Raw genomic sequence first — 12,698 nt, 5'->3', positions numbered from 1 at the left:
TCGCATCATGGATGTGCAGCCAACAAATCTGCAGCAACATCGTGAAGCTATCATGTCAGTATGGACCAAAATCTCTGAGGAATATTTCCAGTACCTTGTTGAATCTATCCCATGAAGGATTAAGGCAGTTCTGAAGGCAAAAGGGGGTCCAACCCGGTACGGTGTACCCAATAAAGTGGCCGGTGAGTGTATAGTCCTGACATCTATAAATTGCTGCTCTCTGGTGATTTCAAGTGCTTTTTATCCTCCTTTGTAAGTCACTTTATTTAAAAGTGTCTGCTAAATGCAATGTAAACATTATGTTTTATTATGATATATATCAAACATAGGGCATCTGTCAAAAAGTCAATCTTTCAATCACGCATGTGAATGTAAGCATAATATTTTTAACTGCTTGTAGCATTCAGTTAAGAGTAACTTAACACACATTTTCACTTTTGAGTGAACTTTCCTTTTTAAGGACCCATCTTGACACATTTAGCATCCTGTAGAACAATAGAAAGAGGATGGTTGATAAAAGTTCATTGTTTGAAGAGACTTGAAAGACATTAACACATAGTTCAAACGACCTCTTATCAGAAGCTGGCACGAGCCATTCCTCTTGTAGTTGACATTGAAAAGCAGACACAGCATGATGAAATCCTTATGTCGATTTGGGCCTTTGTAAAACACACATCCTACGCTGAATATTCTGAGCACAGATCAAGGTCTTTACTCACAAAATGCCCACTTTCTGCCAAAAAAACATGCGATAAGAGCACGAGCGTGCAGAAGATTCTGCCGTTTGTAGTCATATTTCTCAGCACCATGATTCAAAGCTAGCAGGTGGCATTCTTTTTATGACACACAATTTCAGTGCCAGTCAGCAATTATACTAAGTGTGTAAAACCACGCAACAAATAGAAAAACAAACAATCGAGTGTGTCGGCAATATGTAAAGCATGACCGCATGGCAGAACAATGCATCATTGTGCTGTCTTTTGGTAAACCACTGGAAGTTGGCATGTGCTTTGTTGACTTTTTTCGGTCCAAATACCTTTAGGGATTATAGTCACACTATAGCATTAATAAAACACATCTGTTTGTTTTGAATTCTTAAGGTCAGGCTGGGTAGACGGATTTGCTGGAGCACAATGGTCAGAGGTGATAACTCTTTGCTCTCCTGTTTAGCTATCGGCAGCCTTTGAATATACATAAGATAAACAGCTTTCTTACTGTATCAAATTTACCATGAGAATTGAAAAAAAATCTGTTAAGCATTCTTGAAGATCCTAATTCAAATCCTGAATAAATGACAGATATGAGCCTGTTCTTATTTAGCGGATCAAAAACATATCAAATGAATCCTACATGATTCTTTAAAGAGAATAGGCTAATAAAAAAGTAAAAGCATATATGGTAGGTTCAGACAACACAATAATAAACTGATTTAGAATTTTATCTTTTTTACGTAGAAATTACAAGTAAAAATTCATTCATTAATTTTCTTTTCGGCTTAATCCTTTTATTAATCTGGGGTCGCCACAGCGGAATGAACCGCCAATTTATCCAGCATATGTTTTACACAGCGGATGCCCTTCCAGCTGCAATCCATCACTAATTCACACACATACACTACGGACAATTATAGCTTACCCAATTCACCTATACCACATGTCTTTGGACTTGTGGGGGAAACCGGAGCACCCAGAGGAAACCCACGCAAACACGGGGAGAACATGCAAACTCCACACAGAAACGCCAACTGATCCAGCCGAGGCTTAAACCAGCGACCGTTTTGCTGTGAGGCGAATGTTCTACCCTCTGCGCCACCGTTTAGTCCTACAAGTAAAAATGGCTGGTAATTGTCTTGTTTAGATCGCAACAACCAATGGCTAAAGAAAGTCATTCATGACCAATAGGAGCATATTAGCTCTGCCATACAGGCGTTCAAACATTTGACATGAAAAAGATGGCATTGGTGGTGATTTTTTGTTTGTTACTTAGTTTACACTCTTGTTTATGGAAATCAACAGTTCTGTCATTCTGAATCATTACATCATGCACAAAATTTAGAACATCGAAGGATGTTGGATCCAGAAGCAAGGTGTTCTCAACAAGACATGAATTTAGGAGTCAAAATGAAAATATCTGACATCGGGCCTCTTTCCACCTGGTAATAACATTTGTTTAATCCAATAACAAGCGGTCAGCCAAAGCCACTTGTACACATGTATTCTGATTTTGTTGAGATGCGACTCACTTTTGTGGCTGTGGCTAAAAGCATTTGACCACACACAAGCATTTATAGAACAAAATCAATGCAATTAAATGAGCTTTCAACAATATTTAACAGTAGTCGAAAGTGGGGAAGCTCAACATTTTCCAACCCAGGCTCATTCTGATTATGTAGCCCTATACACACTTCTGGAGAGAGCAAAATACGTCCCAGGAGCTATGTTTTTTTAACAGTTTTTGACAATCCGCCAGAGGCCGCTGTGTACGTTTTTTGAGATCTCAAATATCTCTCGCGAGTGCCATTCGTGCCTGCTCTTCTCACGTAAATCCACAAGAGGCCGCTGTTGACTAACTCACTGACTGACTGACCAATCAACTGAAACCTTCCCTAAACCCAACCAATAGTATTTTGAAAAGCACATATTGACCCGCCCACCCACTTCCCTAAACCCAACCGCAGAGTTTTGATAAGCAATCCAAAAAAAGAAAAGCCCCCTGATTTTCTCTTGTTTTTAGATTTTACCACATTTTCACCATTTTTTACTTGTCTATTTTATTTCTTGGCTTCTACTTTTTTCTTACCTGCATTGTGGAACTGTTCTTCACCGGACTCTACCCCCATCGTCGCGGTCAACTCCACTTTGCATCTCAAGTCCGTCAACATACTGTACATTTCAAGCTACCGGACAAACTGGTAACATTGGAAAAGCAGTCCACATGCAGTTAAGAAGTCAACTGGTTAGTGAGAAAAGGAACGGTGTCGTTTTAAAGACGAAATGCAGCCATACGTAGCTCTGGCTATATAATTTGCGATCTCCAAAAACTTATAAAGGGCTGAAGAATGAGCCTTTGTTGAAATTTTCAGACCTCGTTTAGGGTGCATGGGTGCAAGTGCTAAACATGTCAGAGCACTTCTAAAATGCTTGTTTGTGAGTGCTTCTCCAACTGTCTGAGATTTTAAAAATGGTGAGTGTTCATCGATGAGCATCATAGGCAACGCTCAGTGCCTTGCTATGCTTCTGACATTTAAAAAATGTAGTGCTTCCATTGATAACACAGGAAAAAAGCTCTTTCTCCTCCTCAGCTCTTCCTCAACCCTTGCACCATTATTTCTAATTATGCATCACATTCTGATGAGAACAAGCCAATAACAGCAATCTGAATTGTAGCAAGGATCAAAAAATGTTTTGGATTCTCAATTTCCCATTCCACCTCGCACTGCTTCAGACCCTGCATGACTGACAGCTTAAATCTCCTCCATTAGTTGGCCAAACACTGGGCGTCATGCCCCACAAACCTCACAAATCAGGTATCAGGTAAAAGCTTGCTCTCTTTTCACACGATCACACAGGCCATGTCTACTGGGAGAAAAGCTGAGGAATATCTGACTGACGTGCTGAATGAGGTGGAAGGGCAGCCACTGATAAGCTCTTATTTGCGGTGCATTGTTGAGTTCTCAGCAGGTGATAAACTAGAACAGTTCCCGGCCAATCCAATCCGTTCCATTACTTAAGCACACATTCATTCAAGCCTGTATCCCATGGACTCATTGTGTTGGCATTAGCACCAGGCCAGTACAGCGTAATGGCTTTTTCAACTAAGTGGGGGGATGTTAAGCCCGAATGTTTCCCCAAAAAAGTTTATTTGTGGTCCCCGCTGTGTAAGCCAAAACTATTAGTAGAGGACTTTGAACTGCACCCAACAATTAGTCTGGATTGGTGAACTCGAGTCGTTTAGCACTGCGGGCTGATTGAATATCCAACCTGACCGGGCTCATTAAACGCTTCAGCGGGTATTTGATTTACACCTGATCAGGATGCCTTTAACCTTACAGGGAGGTTTCAAATTGAGCTCCGTCTGATGAAACTTTGTGCTCATCGACCCAGAGAGCAGGAAATTACCGAAGAGAGTAAAAAAATGAGGAAGTGAGGATATGGTGGATGCCAAAGATGGATCAACATGCATTCTGGGCCACTGACTCATCAGCCCCACCAAAGCAAATGCTTCCCTTCACCTGACACCTACACATGTTCCTGAATTATGCCCAGAGAGTACCGACAAGCATGTTGAGCCTTAAGGCTACGTTAAATATGGGCCAGTCGTCACAACATTGAAGAAGGAACTGTGGTGCAGTGAACCCAGTGTAAATAGTGGAGTAGTAGCCAAGTGTGCGTTTGTTTTTATACGAGGTTCCTCCTGAGAGACAGATTGTGAGCGCTGGTGTTTATCAGTTGTGTGCTTATCTGTTTTATGGGAGTTTTTAAGACAGACAGACACATTACAGGGGGAAACTGTCTGTTATTCATTCATTTAATTTATTTTCTGCTTAGCCGCGTTATTCATCAGGTGTCGCCACAGCGGAATGAACCGCCAACTTATCTAGCATATGTTTTACGCAGCAGATGCCCTTCCAGCCTCAACCCAACACTGGGAAACACCCATACATTCTTGCATTCACACACATACACTACGGCCAATTTAGCTTATTAAATTCACCTGTGGGGGAAACCGGAGGGAAACGGGAGCACCCGGAGGAACCACGCGAACACGGGGAGAACATGCAAACACCACACAGAAATGCTAACTGACCTAGCCAGGGCTCCAACCAGCGAACTTCTTGCTGTAAGGCGATCATGCTACTCACTGCGCCACCGTGACACCCCACTTTATATATATATATATATATAATATAAAAAATTATTTATTTAATTTAAAATATTTATTATTTAATTATTACTTATTTACCTAATTAAAATTATTTATGCTGTTGAATAATTACGCAATGACTATTATAGAGCATTTGTAGGCACAAAAGTTGCCATGGTGTAAGGGGGCAGCTGTGGTCTAATGGTTAGAGGGTGAACTTCTGATGTGAAGGTTTGAGTCTCAGCAACAGCACAAAAGTGAAGAGAGAGGAAGGGAGGATGGGGTTTCGCGAACAGATTTAGTGACAATAATTTTTTACTATTATCATCATTTTACAATTTTTTTGTATCCGCCCAATAGCCAAACATCTGCCATCGATTAACTAGTTTAAAATCTTCTCTCGCCCTACACGTTTCCTACTTCTCGTTGTGTGTGCGCAACAACTGTCAAAACTCCCACAGACAATCTCACGTGCTCTGCAGATACCCACAGGGCCCACAGAGATGCGTCTTTATGGAACTTAAAAATGCGTTTCTAAATCTCCTAAAATGTCCCAGATTAGGCTTTTGGATTCGCTTTCTAAAGTCGTCGTTAATTGTATGCGTTTTTGCATTACATTTTTATTTTAAGCCTGATTTACTTTCGCTTGGCTTTGCAGCTGACTGCACACACAGTCAAGACAAGAGCCAGAGAAACATTAAATAATTAATTCCTTGATCTAAATGACAATAAACTTTCCTATATACTCAGAGCGGACGAAATGACATCTAAACTGGCTGTTCAACATTAGAAATGGTTAATTAATTAATTTGCCTTATTTAAATAATCCACACTTTTTATTCTTGTAATTATAATACTTTTTAGAGATATTGTCTGTTTTTATTCCTTTTATTCCTGTTTCATTTCTCATTTGCTGTACTTTTTACTTTGATGATGTTGCTATATTACATATTTTAAACATACCCAACATGCTTTGGCAATACTGTACAAAATGGCAGCAGATTTGGGTGCACATGGGTGGGTGCACATGGCTCCTGAATGGAATAAAAGTAAAACAAATAGCAGATTTCTTTTTTATTTCAACAGTCTTTTAAAAACTTTAATAAACTGAAAAGGAACAGTGTTTAACTATGTCATAATAAATAAAAATATTGATAAAAATCACTTTTTTTTTGTTGCATGTAGATAACCATGTGCCGTGGGTAAAAGATGTGTGTTTTAATCCGGCTACCACCGCATGTATGTATAAAACCTGTGGGAAGCACTGATATATACATAAACAGACTTTAAACAGTCTAAGCCTAAAAACAGTCAGCACAGCAAAAAAAGGACATGAAAGTCAGAATCTATCCTCACAGGTGCTCTCCTCCCCAGATGCAGACGAGATGAGCAGTTCGCACCTGGATGCCAGCTGTCCGATCTCCTTCATCTAACATTATAGTCCAAAGTCACGCAGGTTTCCAGCCAGGGCAAGGCTGCCAACATGAGCTCACTGCAGAGGCTTGACATTTCAAGAATACTCGCACAGCTGCACACGTTCACCTGTGACGTGTACCTGCCTGCGTTTCTGTGCTTATGCCAGAAATGATTCAGGGTGACTTAATTCCACAGCACAAAGCTCAACTCACCCACAAATACATTTTTATACATGTATACATACACAGAAACACAATCATGCAGGTAGCTTATCGCAGCTTCGCCTAGCAGAAACAGGACACAACAAGTACTGTGTCTTTCAGCATGATCTTGCACCTCCCAGAGCTGAGACCGTGGCCTATAAATGATCTAGATGGTTTTTGCGCAAACACATCGGCATAAGCAGGCCACAGCACGCACGCTTTGTATTCACGCTAAGTACAGTGCATTAGTATGTCACCCTGTCCTTACATGACCAAAATCTATGCATGATTGAGAGTGGCACAAAGAACTAAAAGCATCCTTTTTACATTGATATTTGCTCATTCGCAAAAAGTTAAATCAATGCAGCGCCTCTTCGCTTTTTCTTACACTTTTAGACTTGCCATCTCATTTAAGCCCACAGTGGCGGTAATTAAAATGGCTGTCGATCAAAAAGACCCTCGTTAGGAATTATATTACAGGCAGCAATCAATCAAGCTTCAGATTTAATTTTAAAGTAATCAGCGTTTGCCAGTTGTTCCCCTGATCAATTGTAATCTAATGATAATTTTGACCTTAAATGTGGCTGTTTGTTATGGCCGGTCTCAAGTGTCCCCCTCCCCTCTGCTCCTTCGCTGGGTTTGTTGGGGTGGTTCCAACTCGGACATATCCATTATTCCAAACAATACAATATTTCAGTCCGTTTTATTAACGAACATTGCTGAGCTAGAGCAGACTGCTCAATCGATAATATTAAGAGCTTGGATGAAGTCTGAAAGCTGTGGTGTGCTTTTTTTGTTAGAAGAAGGGTAAGAGTCTATTACGGACTTTGTCGATTTATCTGATATTCAAATATCTTTGGCTCCACATTAACAAATAAAACCGGAAACCGAAGCTGAGTTCAATCAAAACATGAAGTGCTCTGTCAGATGCCCGATATTTCCACAGACCGGTTTGTGGAGTCGGTTATCTAACAGCAAAAACAAGATATTGAGTTCAACCTATCATTCCTCTTTACAACGTAATTGTTTTATGACACCGCGTCAATTGCTGCTTTATGGGATGATAAGACAGACTCTGCATAACATATGCTACTGATATCATAATTCTCAGTGATGGCACCAAGATTTGCTGTTGGCCTTAACACACTTGGACGCACACCCAAAACAAACAAATGCACATGCACAAGTTCACACACTTTTTTAGCATTGGGAACAGACTTTCAATCTTTTCAGATGCTCAAACACTTCTAATGGACCTTCTAAACTTAAAGTATACGTCACGTTTTATGCTTACATGATTGCATATGACAGCAGTTTTTTCAGCAGAACAATATGCATGTAGTAGCAACACTAAACAGTTAGAAACAAGACACTACTGAAGACTAGGTTTGAGAAACATTTGTGTTTTTACAATTCTGGTACCAAATTGCCAAATTTTTAAAATGGTATCACTACCTAAACAGTGCCTGAACCGATATGTTTAATTCGAACAATATAAAAACACAACAATCAGTTTATAATAAAACATTAAGGCATCAAAATCAACTATGCTAATTTAACACTAAATAACAGTTACAGTACTAATAACATCAAAAGTAGTCTGTATAATTGGTACGCTACAAGTCAGGTTCAAATTTCAGCAATAAATATATAAAAATATTACCATATTTACTTTTCTGGTAGAAAAGGCTATAAGTCTAATATTGTATCTTTTACAGTCTATTATGCAGTAATGTATCTCTGCTTTTTATCACGAGAAATGATCAACAGAAAAGTTGTTACAAAATGTTATTCCCTTCACACATGCACTGGTCAACTTATTACGTCTGCTGTATTAAGGCTGATTTATACTTCTGCGTCAAGCCCACACGAAAGTTCCGGTGCAGCCTTCGTGTGGTCGCATAGCCCTCGCTGTCACAACGATGCGTAGCGCAAATTCTGTGATTTCTCGGATTGGTCGCTGTGCTAAGTGTGGGCGGTGCTGAGAGGCGTAATCCTGATGGAGCAATTGTTTACAAGTGTCAAGTCCCGTGAAGCAGCTCCAGACGTTTTGTGCTTACCTTATGATTAAAGTTGTTGCACATCCACTGGTTGCCTTTGAATGAGCGAGTTTTAGCTACTTGTACATTAAGGTAGCGTTCAGAAAAAACAAAACACCCGTGGAGAAACTCGATACAGAGGAACATAACATAACCTATTGTCAGCTAGAGTTTCGGAAGTGTTATTGCACGCAGCACGCAGAAGAATAAATGCATGGCTACGCGCAAGGCATGCACCGTGGGTCACGCCGATCACTGAAAGCAGAAGTATAAATCAGCCTTCACAATCTTCAGTAGTGCAATTGTTGTTCCATCTTTTCCGACTGTGAAACAAACAATAGCCCTGTTTAGAGCTGAGCCCTTGTGGACAAACTAAGTAATGCAAAAACGATTCGAAGCACAATCGTAAGCTGCTCATACATCATGTGCATGGTTAGGGAGAAATATCAGGCTGCATGCATACAGTAAGCAGATTTTACAATAATTACAGTTATATTACTTACACATTACTTATTGGAAGTCAAATTTGTTTGGTCTGGGTACTCAACTCTACTCAGCATGACAAAAAACAGCAGAAACCCTTGTTGACTGTAAGTGAGTGCACTAAATCATATTAATAATGTTATTCTGAAGGTGTACAGAGACATTACTGTCCTTCATAACATTTCATATGAAAAAGTGAAGTCACTGGACAAGGTTAACTCTTGCACATGTGTCGAGTGCCTGTGTTTAAGCACAACACTTTTTGTGCATTCAACTGACATATCCTCTGGGCTCATGACACCTAAGGATATATCTTCCAACTGACTTTACTTTTAAAGTCATTGTACATCCGATCCGCATAATGAAAACTGCTAGATCTGGAGCTGACTTTGTGCAGATGTTTGGATCAAGGTCCTCTGAACGAAAATATTTAAAAATGTCTTGAGTGTTTCAGTCTGCAGATCTTCTGCTGTAATAAATGACTGAGTGCACTTTGTGAGTTTGGACTGATAAAGTTCAAGGCACTGAAGCATCTACACCAGACTGAAGAGCTGTTTGACTCTGGGACGAGGCCAGACACTCTGGTCTGGCCCATATGAACTGCTAAAGCAACCAGTACAAAAACTGTTAGATACAGTTGAAGAACACCTGCTGGGTAGTGATCTGGGCTTCCCCGAAGTATGGACTCTGATAAGACAACACACAAGCAAATAGAAAAGTGCAGAGAATGAACAGCGTGCGTAATGCTTGTTAAAAAGCCTGATTCAGTTAGACCTCAAGCAAACGTAATTATCCTTTCAAATCAAAATTATATATCTGTAGTGTACACCAATGGATTTGCTTCTGCAGATCAAAACAATGAGCAAATGTAGAGACTTTAAACATTAGATGATTGTTGTAGTGTGCTCTAAAACTAATTTACATAATGAAAAGCTAACACAGATTTTAAGATTATTCTGGATCTGTTCTGTATCCAATCTGAAAAGTTGCACTGTCAATACTACAATTAATTGTTTGGTTTGATCAGATCATCTAAGCCGATTTGGTTAAATTAAAACAAACTCTGGTGTGATTGCTTTGTTAGTGTGGTTCAGATGAGAAAATGTAAACATCTAAACCATTATGTGCACCACCTTAACGAGTGGACAGACATTGCTGAAATCTCTGTTCTTATTCCGACACTTTTGTACTGCACAATTGTAAGATCTTCACAAACTCATTTTACCCTACTGTATTTCAACTGAAAAATGGCAGCATGTGCATACAATAAGCATGCTTAGTACAGTTTTTTAACATTCAGTAGGCTAAATTTATGTCATAAAAGCATCATTTGTGTATCTACAGAAATAATAGTGTGAATGTAAAGCAAACCAGGAATAAAGTGAAAAAAAAACAACCTACTGTACAAGTGCATCACCCAAATATTGGAGGTTTCACTGTGAACACACTACACGCACTATTTACAGTCTATTAGTAACCGAGAAGCACCTTAAATCTGTATTGATACTCAGCCTTATCTTTGAGTTTCTTCTGTGGTTTTAAACTTTTCTCCTTTCACCTCCTGTCCAGTTTTACAAGTCCACAAACTACTAGATTTATTGGATTTGTTAGTCTTTACATACAGTACAGTTTTCAATCCATTAACCGCTTTGTCTTTCTATGCAGACCTGAGCGATGTATGACTATGTTGTGTAATGAACTCTGGGTAATAGCCCTGCATTATCGACAGGCCCTCAGGGAGTCGTCAGCAGTTAAATTGTGTCATTTATTGATCCGCATGATTTACAGATTGATCCAATGAATAGTGATGGATAAGTTAAAAAAACGAAGAGGATCAGTGATTTATGATGGCTAGGGTATAAAGACAAGCAATTGGGTTGACAAGAAGTGAAATCTGCTCTCTGATGGATAACATTTTGAAAGGGTCAGCAAATACCACATTGATTGGAGATAATTCAGGATTTAGCTGAAAGCTCTTACCTGGTTGAAGGTTTTCTCTTCTGATCCTGGAAAGTGATGGAGTTTCCTTGTGTAACCCCTCTGAATGAAATCCCTGAAGAAATTATTGATGTCCGTGATGGAGATAAGGCAAACAGCGGAGCTGGCAGTGGGCTCTGGTGAGTCCGGTTTGCTTCGGGCAAAGGCAGCAAACAGCACGTCCTCTCCTTCTTTCAAGCCCATCTCCTGCTGAAAGTCATAGCCAACTTTGGCCACATGAGCAGCTTGGAGAACATTGAAAACCACTTGAGCTGAACGCTTTTTTCTCCTTCGCTCAGAGTAAATGCATTCAAAGGGCATTTCTACATAACGCAGGATCTCAGAATCTGAAGAACACATGCGTACGATTCTCGTGTGGAAAGCTTTCGAGTTACTACCTTCTCGTTGGACGGTGAGAAAATATACATAAGGACCGCTCTGGAAGGAATAGACATAATGTAGTGGATAGTTCCCCCGCAGTGATGGGGCCAAATCCATGTAGGACTGCTCAGAAAAGAACTCAAAGCCATCTTGAGTTTCACGCATCTTCCTAATGGAAATAGTGTGGTGGAGACGTGGACCGTTTGATTCAAGAGGTTCAGAGTTTGCAACGAAAAACCTGACAACACGACCGCTCATTATGTTGAGGATCTGAGTGCCCGCAGGTCCAGCCAGGCAGTCTGGGCAACCGTGGCTGCTGCCTTCATTCTTTTTGGTATACATGCAAGTTACTTCCGCACCCAGAGGCCCATCCTCTAACACGTGACGACTGCAGACACCATTCCCGACCGAGCCGCAGCTGAAGAGCTCCAGGTCATAGAACGTCTCCATTAACAGGGCCATATTGGTGTTGTTTGTGTTGTGGGGCTTGTTTTCGCAACCACTGCATTGATCTGCTGGGGTCTTGCAGTCTGGACCCTCATGGACCGGTCCAGTCTTATACTCATGTTTCTTCTTGAGGTCTTTCGACAGAGCGTAAAGTCTATTGACGGCACCAACATACACTGTTCCATTGATTTCCAACAGCTTCTGAATGGGGGTGTCAGACACAAAGTAAGGGAGGTCATAGGTCACTGAGAGGTCGAGTTTGGAGCTTTCTATTGGTTCCTCACATTGACAATTCAAGCCCCACCACAGCGACTGAAGGATGATTAGGACGGAAGCAGCTTCAGAATAGTGAATTCTCATCTTTGTTCCTCTGTGGATGAAAAGACAACATTTATTTTCAAGATATCATCTATGTAAAGCCTAACATGAAAACAACAGTATCATTTTGTTTTTTAAATGAAAGTTCATTGAATTCTAAGTTAAAAATGTGCATATTATGCACTCATGTAACATTCTATCACCCAGTTCAATCACCCGAGGATGAAGGTGTTTAGAACATCAGTAATTAGAGGTCAAATGGATACATAAACATTTTAATTCTGTATAATGAGCAATTGTCAACCTTGCCATGAAAAAAATCACATTTCCACCAAAATAGCTAAATCGTTTCTACATTTTTTGAGTAAGCAAGTTTTTTACAGTACTTTAAAAACACTTAAAAATGTCTCTGTCTGCTTTCAAACAAAAGTCACACAAGCGGCAATTTCACATCTGTCACATCCAAACGAAGAAATGTCACATCCATAAGAAAGATTTTTCCGCATAAATGCAAAAACGTAAAATAAAATAAAACCAATATTACGCTCCAGAGACAGACGAGTCTTCGCTG

At 40.0% G+C, this 12,698-nt stretch overlaps 1 protein-coding gene across 1 annotated transcript in view; it reads right to left on the bottom strand.

Moving 5' to 3' along the window:
* met (MET proto-oncogene, receptor tyrosine kinase) overlaps window positions 1-12,698 on the bottom strand; it is a 108,975-nt gene that overhangs the window by 93,225 nt on the left and 3,052 nt on the right. Inside the window, exon 2 of the mRNA XM_056452426.1 lies at window positions 10,985-12,179. Coding sequence (XP_056308401.1) covers window positions 10,985-12,169 — 1,185 coding nt within the window. The 5' untranslated portion in view covers window positions 12,170-12,179. The remainder of the gene's footprint in view (window positions 1-10,984; window positions 12,180-12,698) is intronic.

The sequence above is a fragment of the Danio aesculapii genome, chromosome 25 (genome assembly GCF_903798145.1).
Source record: "Danio aesculapii chromosome 25, fDanAes4.1, whole genome shotgun sequence".
Taxonomy (NCBI): Eukaryota; Metazoa; Chordata; class Actinopteri; order Cypriniformes; family Danionidae; genus Danio; species Danio aesculapii.
Note: the sequence above shows the minus strand (reverse complement) of the source record. Positions and strands in the feature narration are given on the sequence as shown.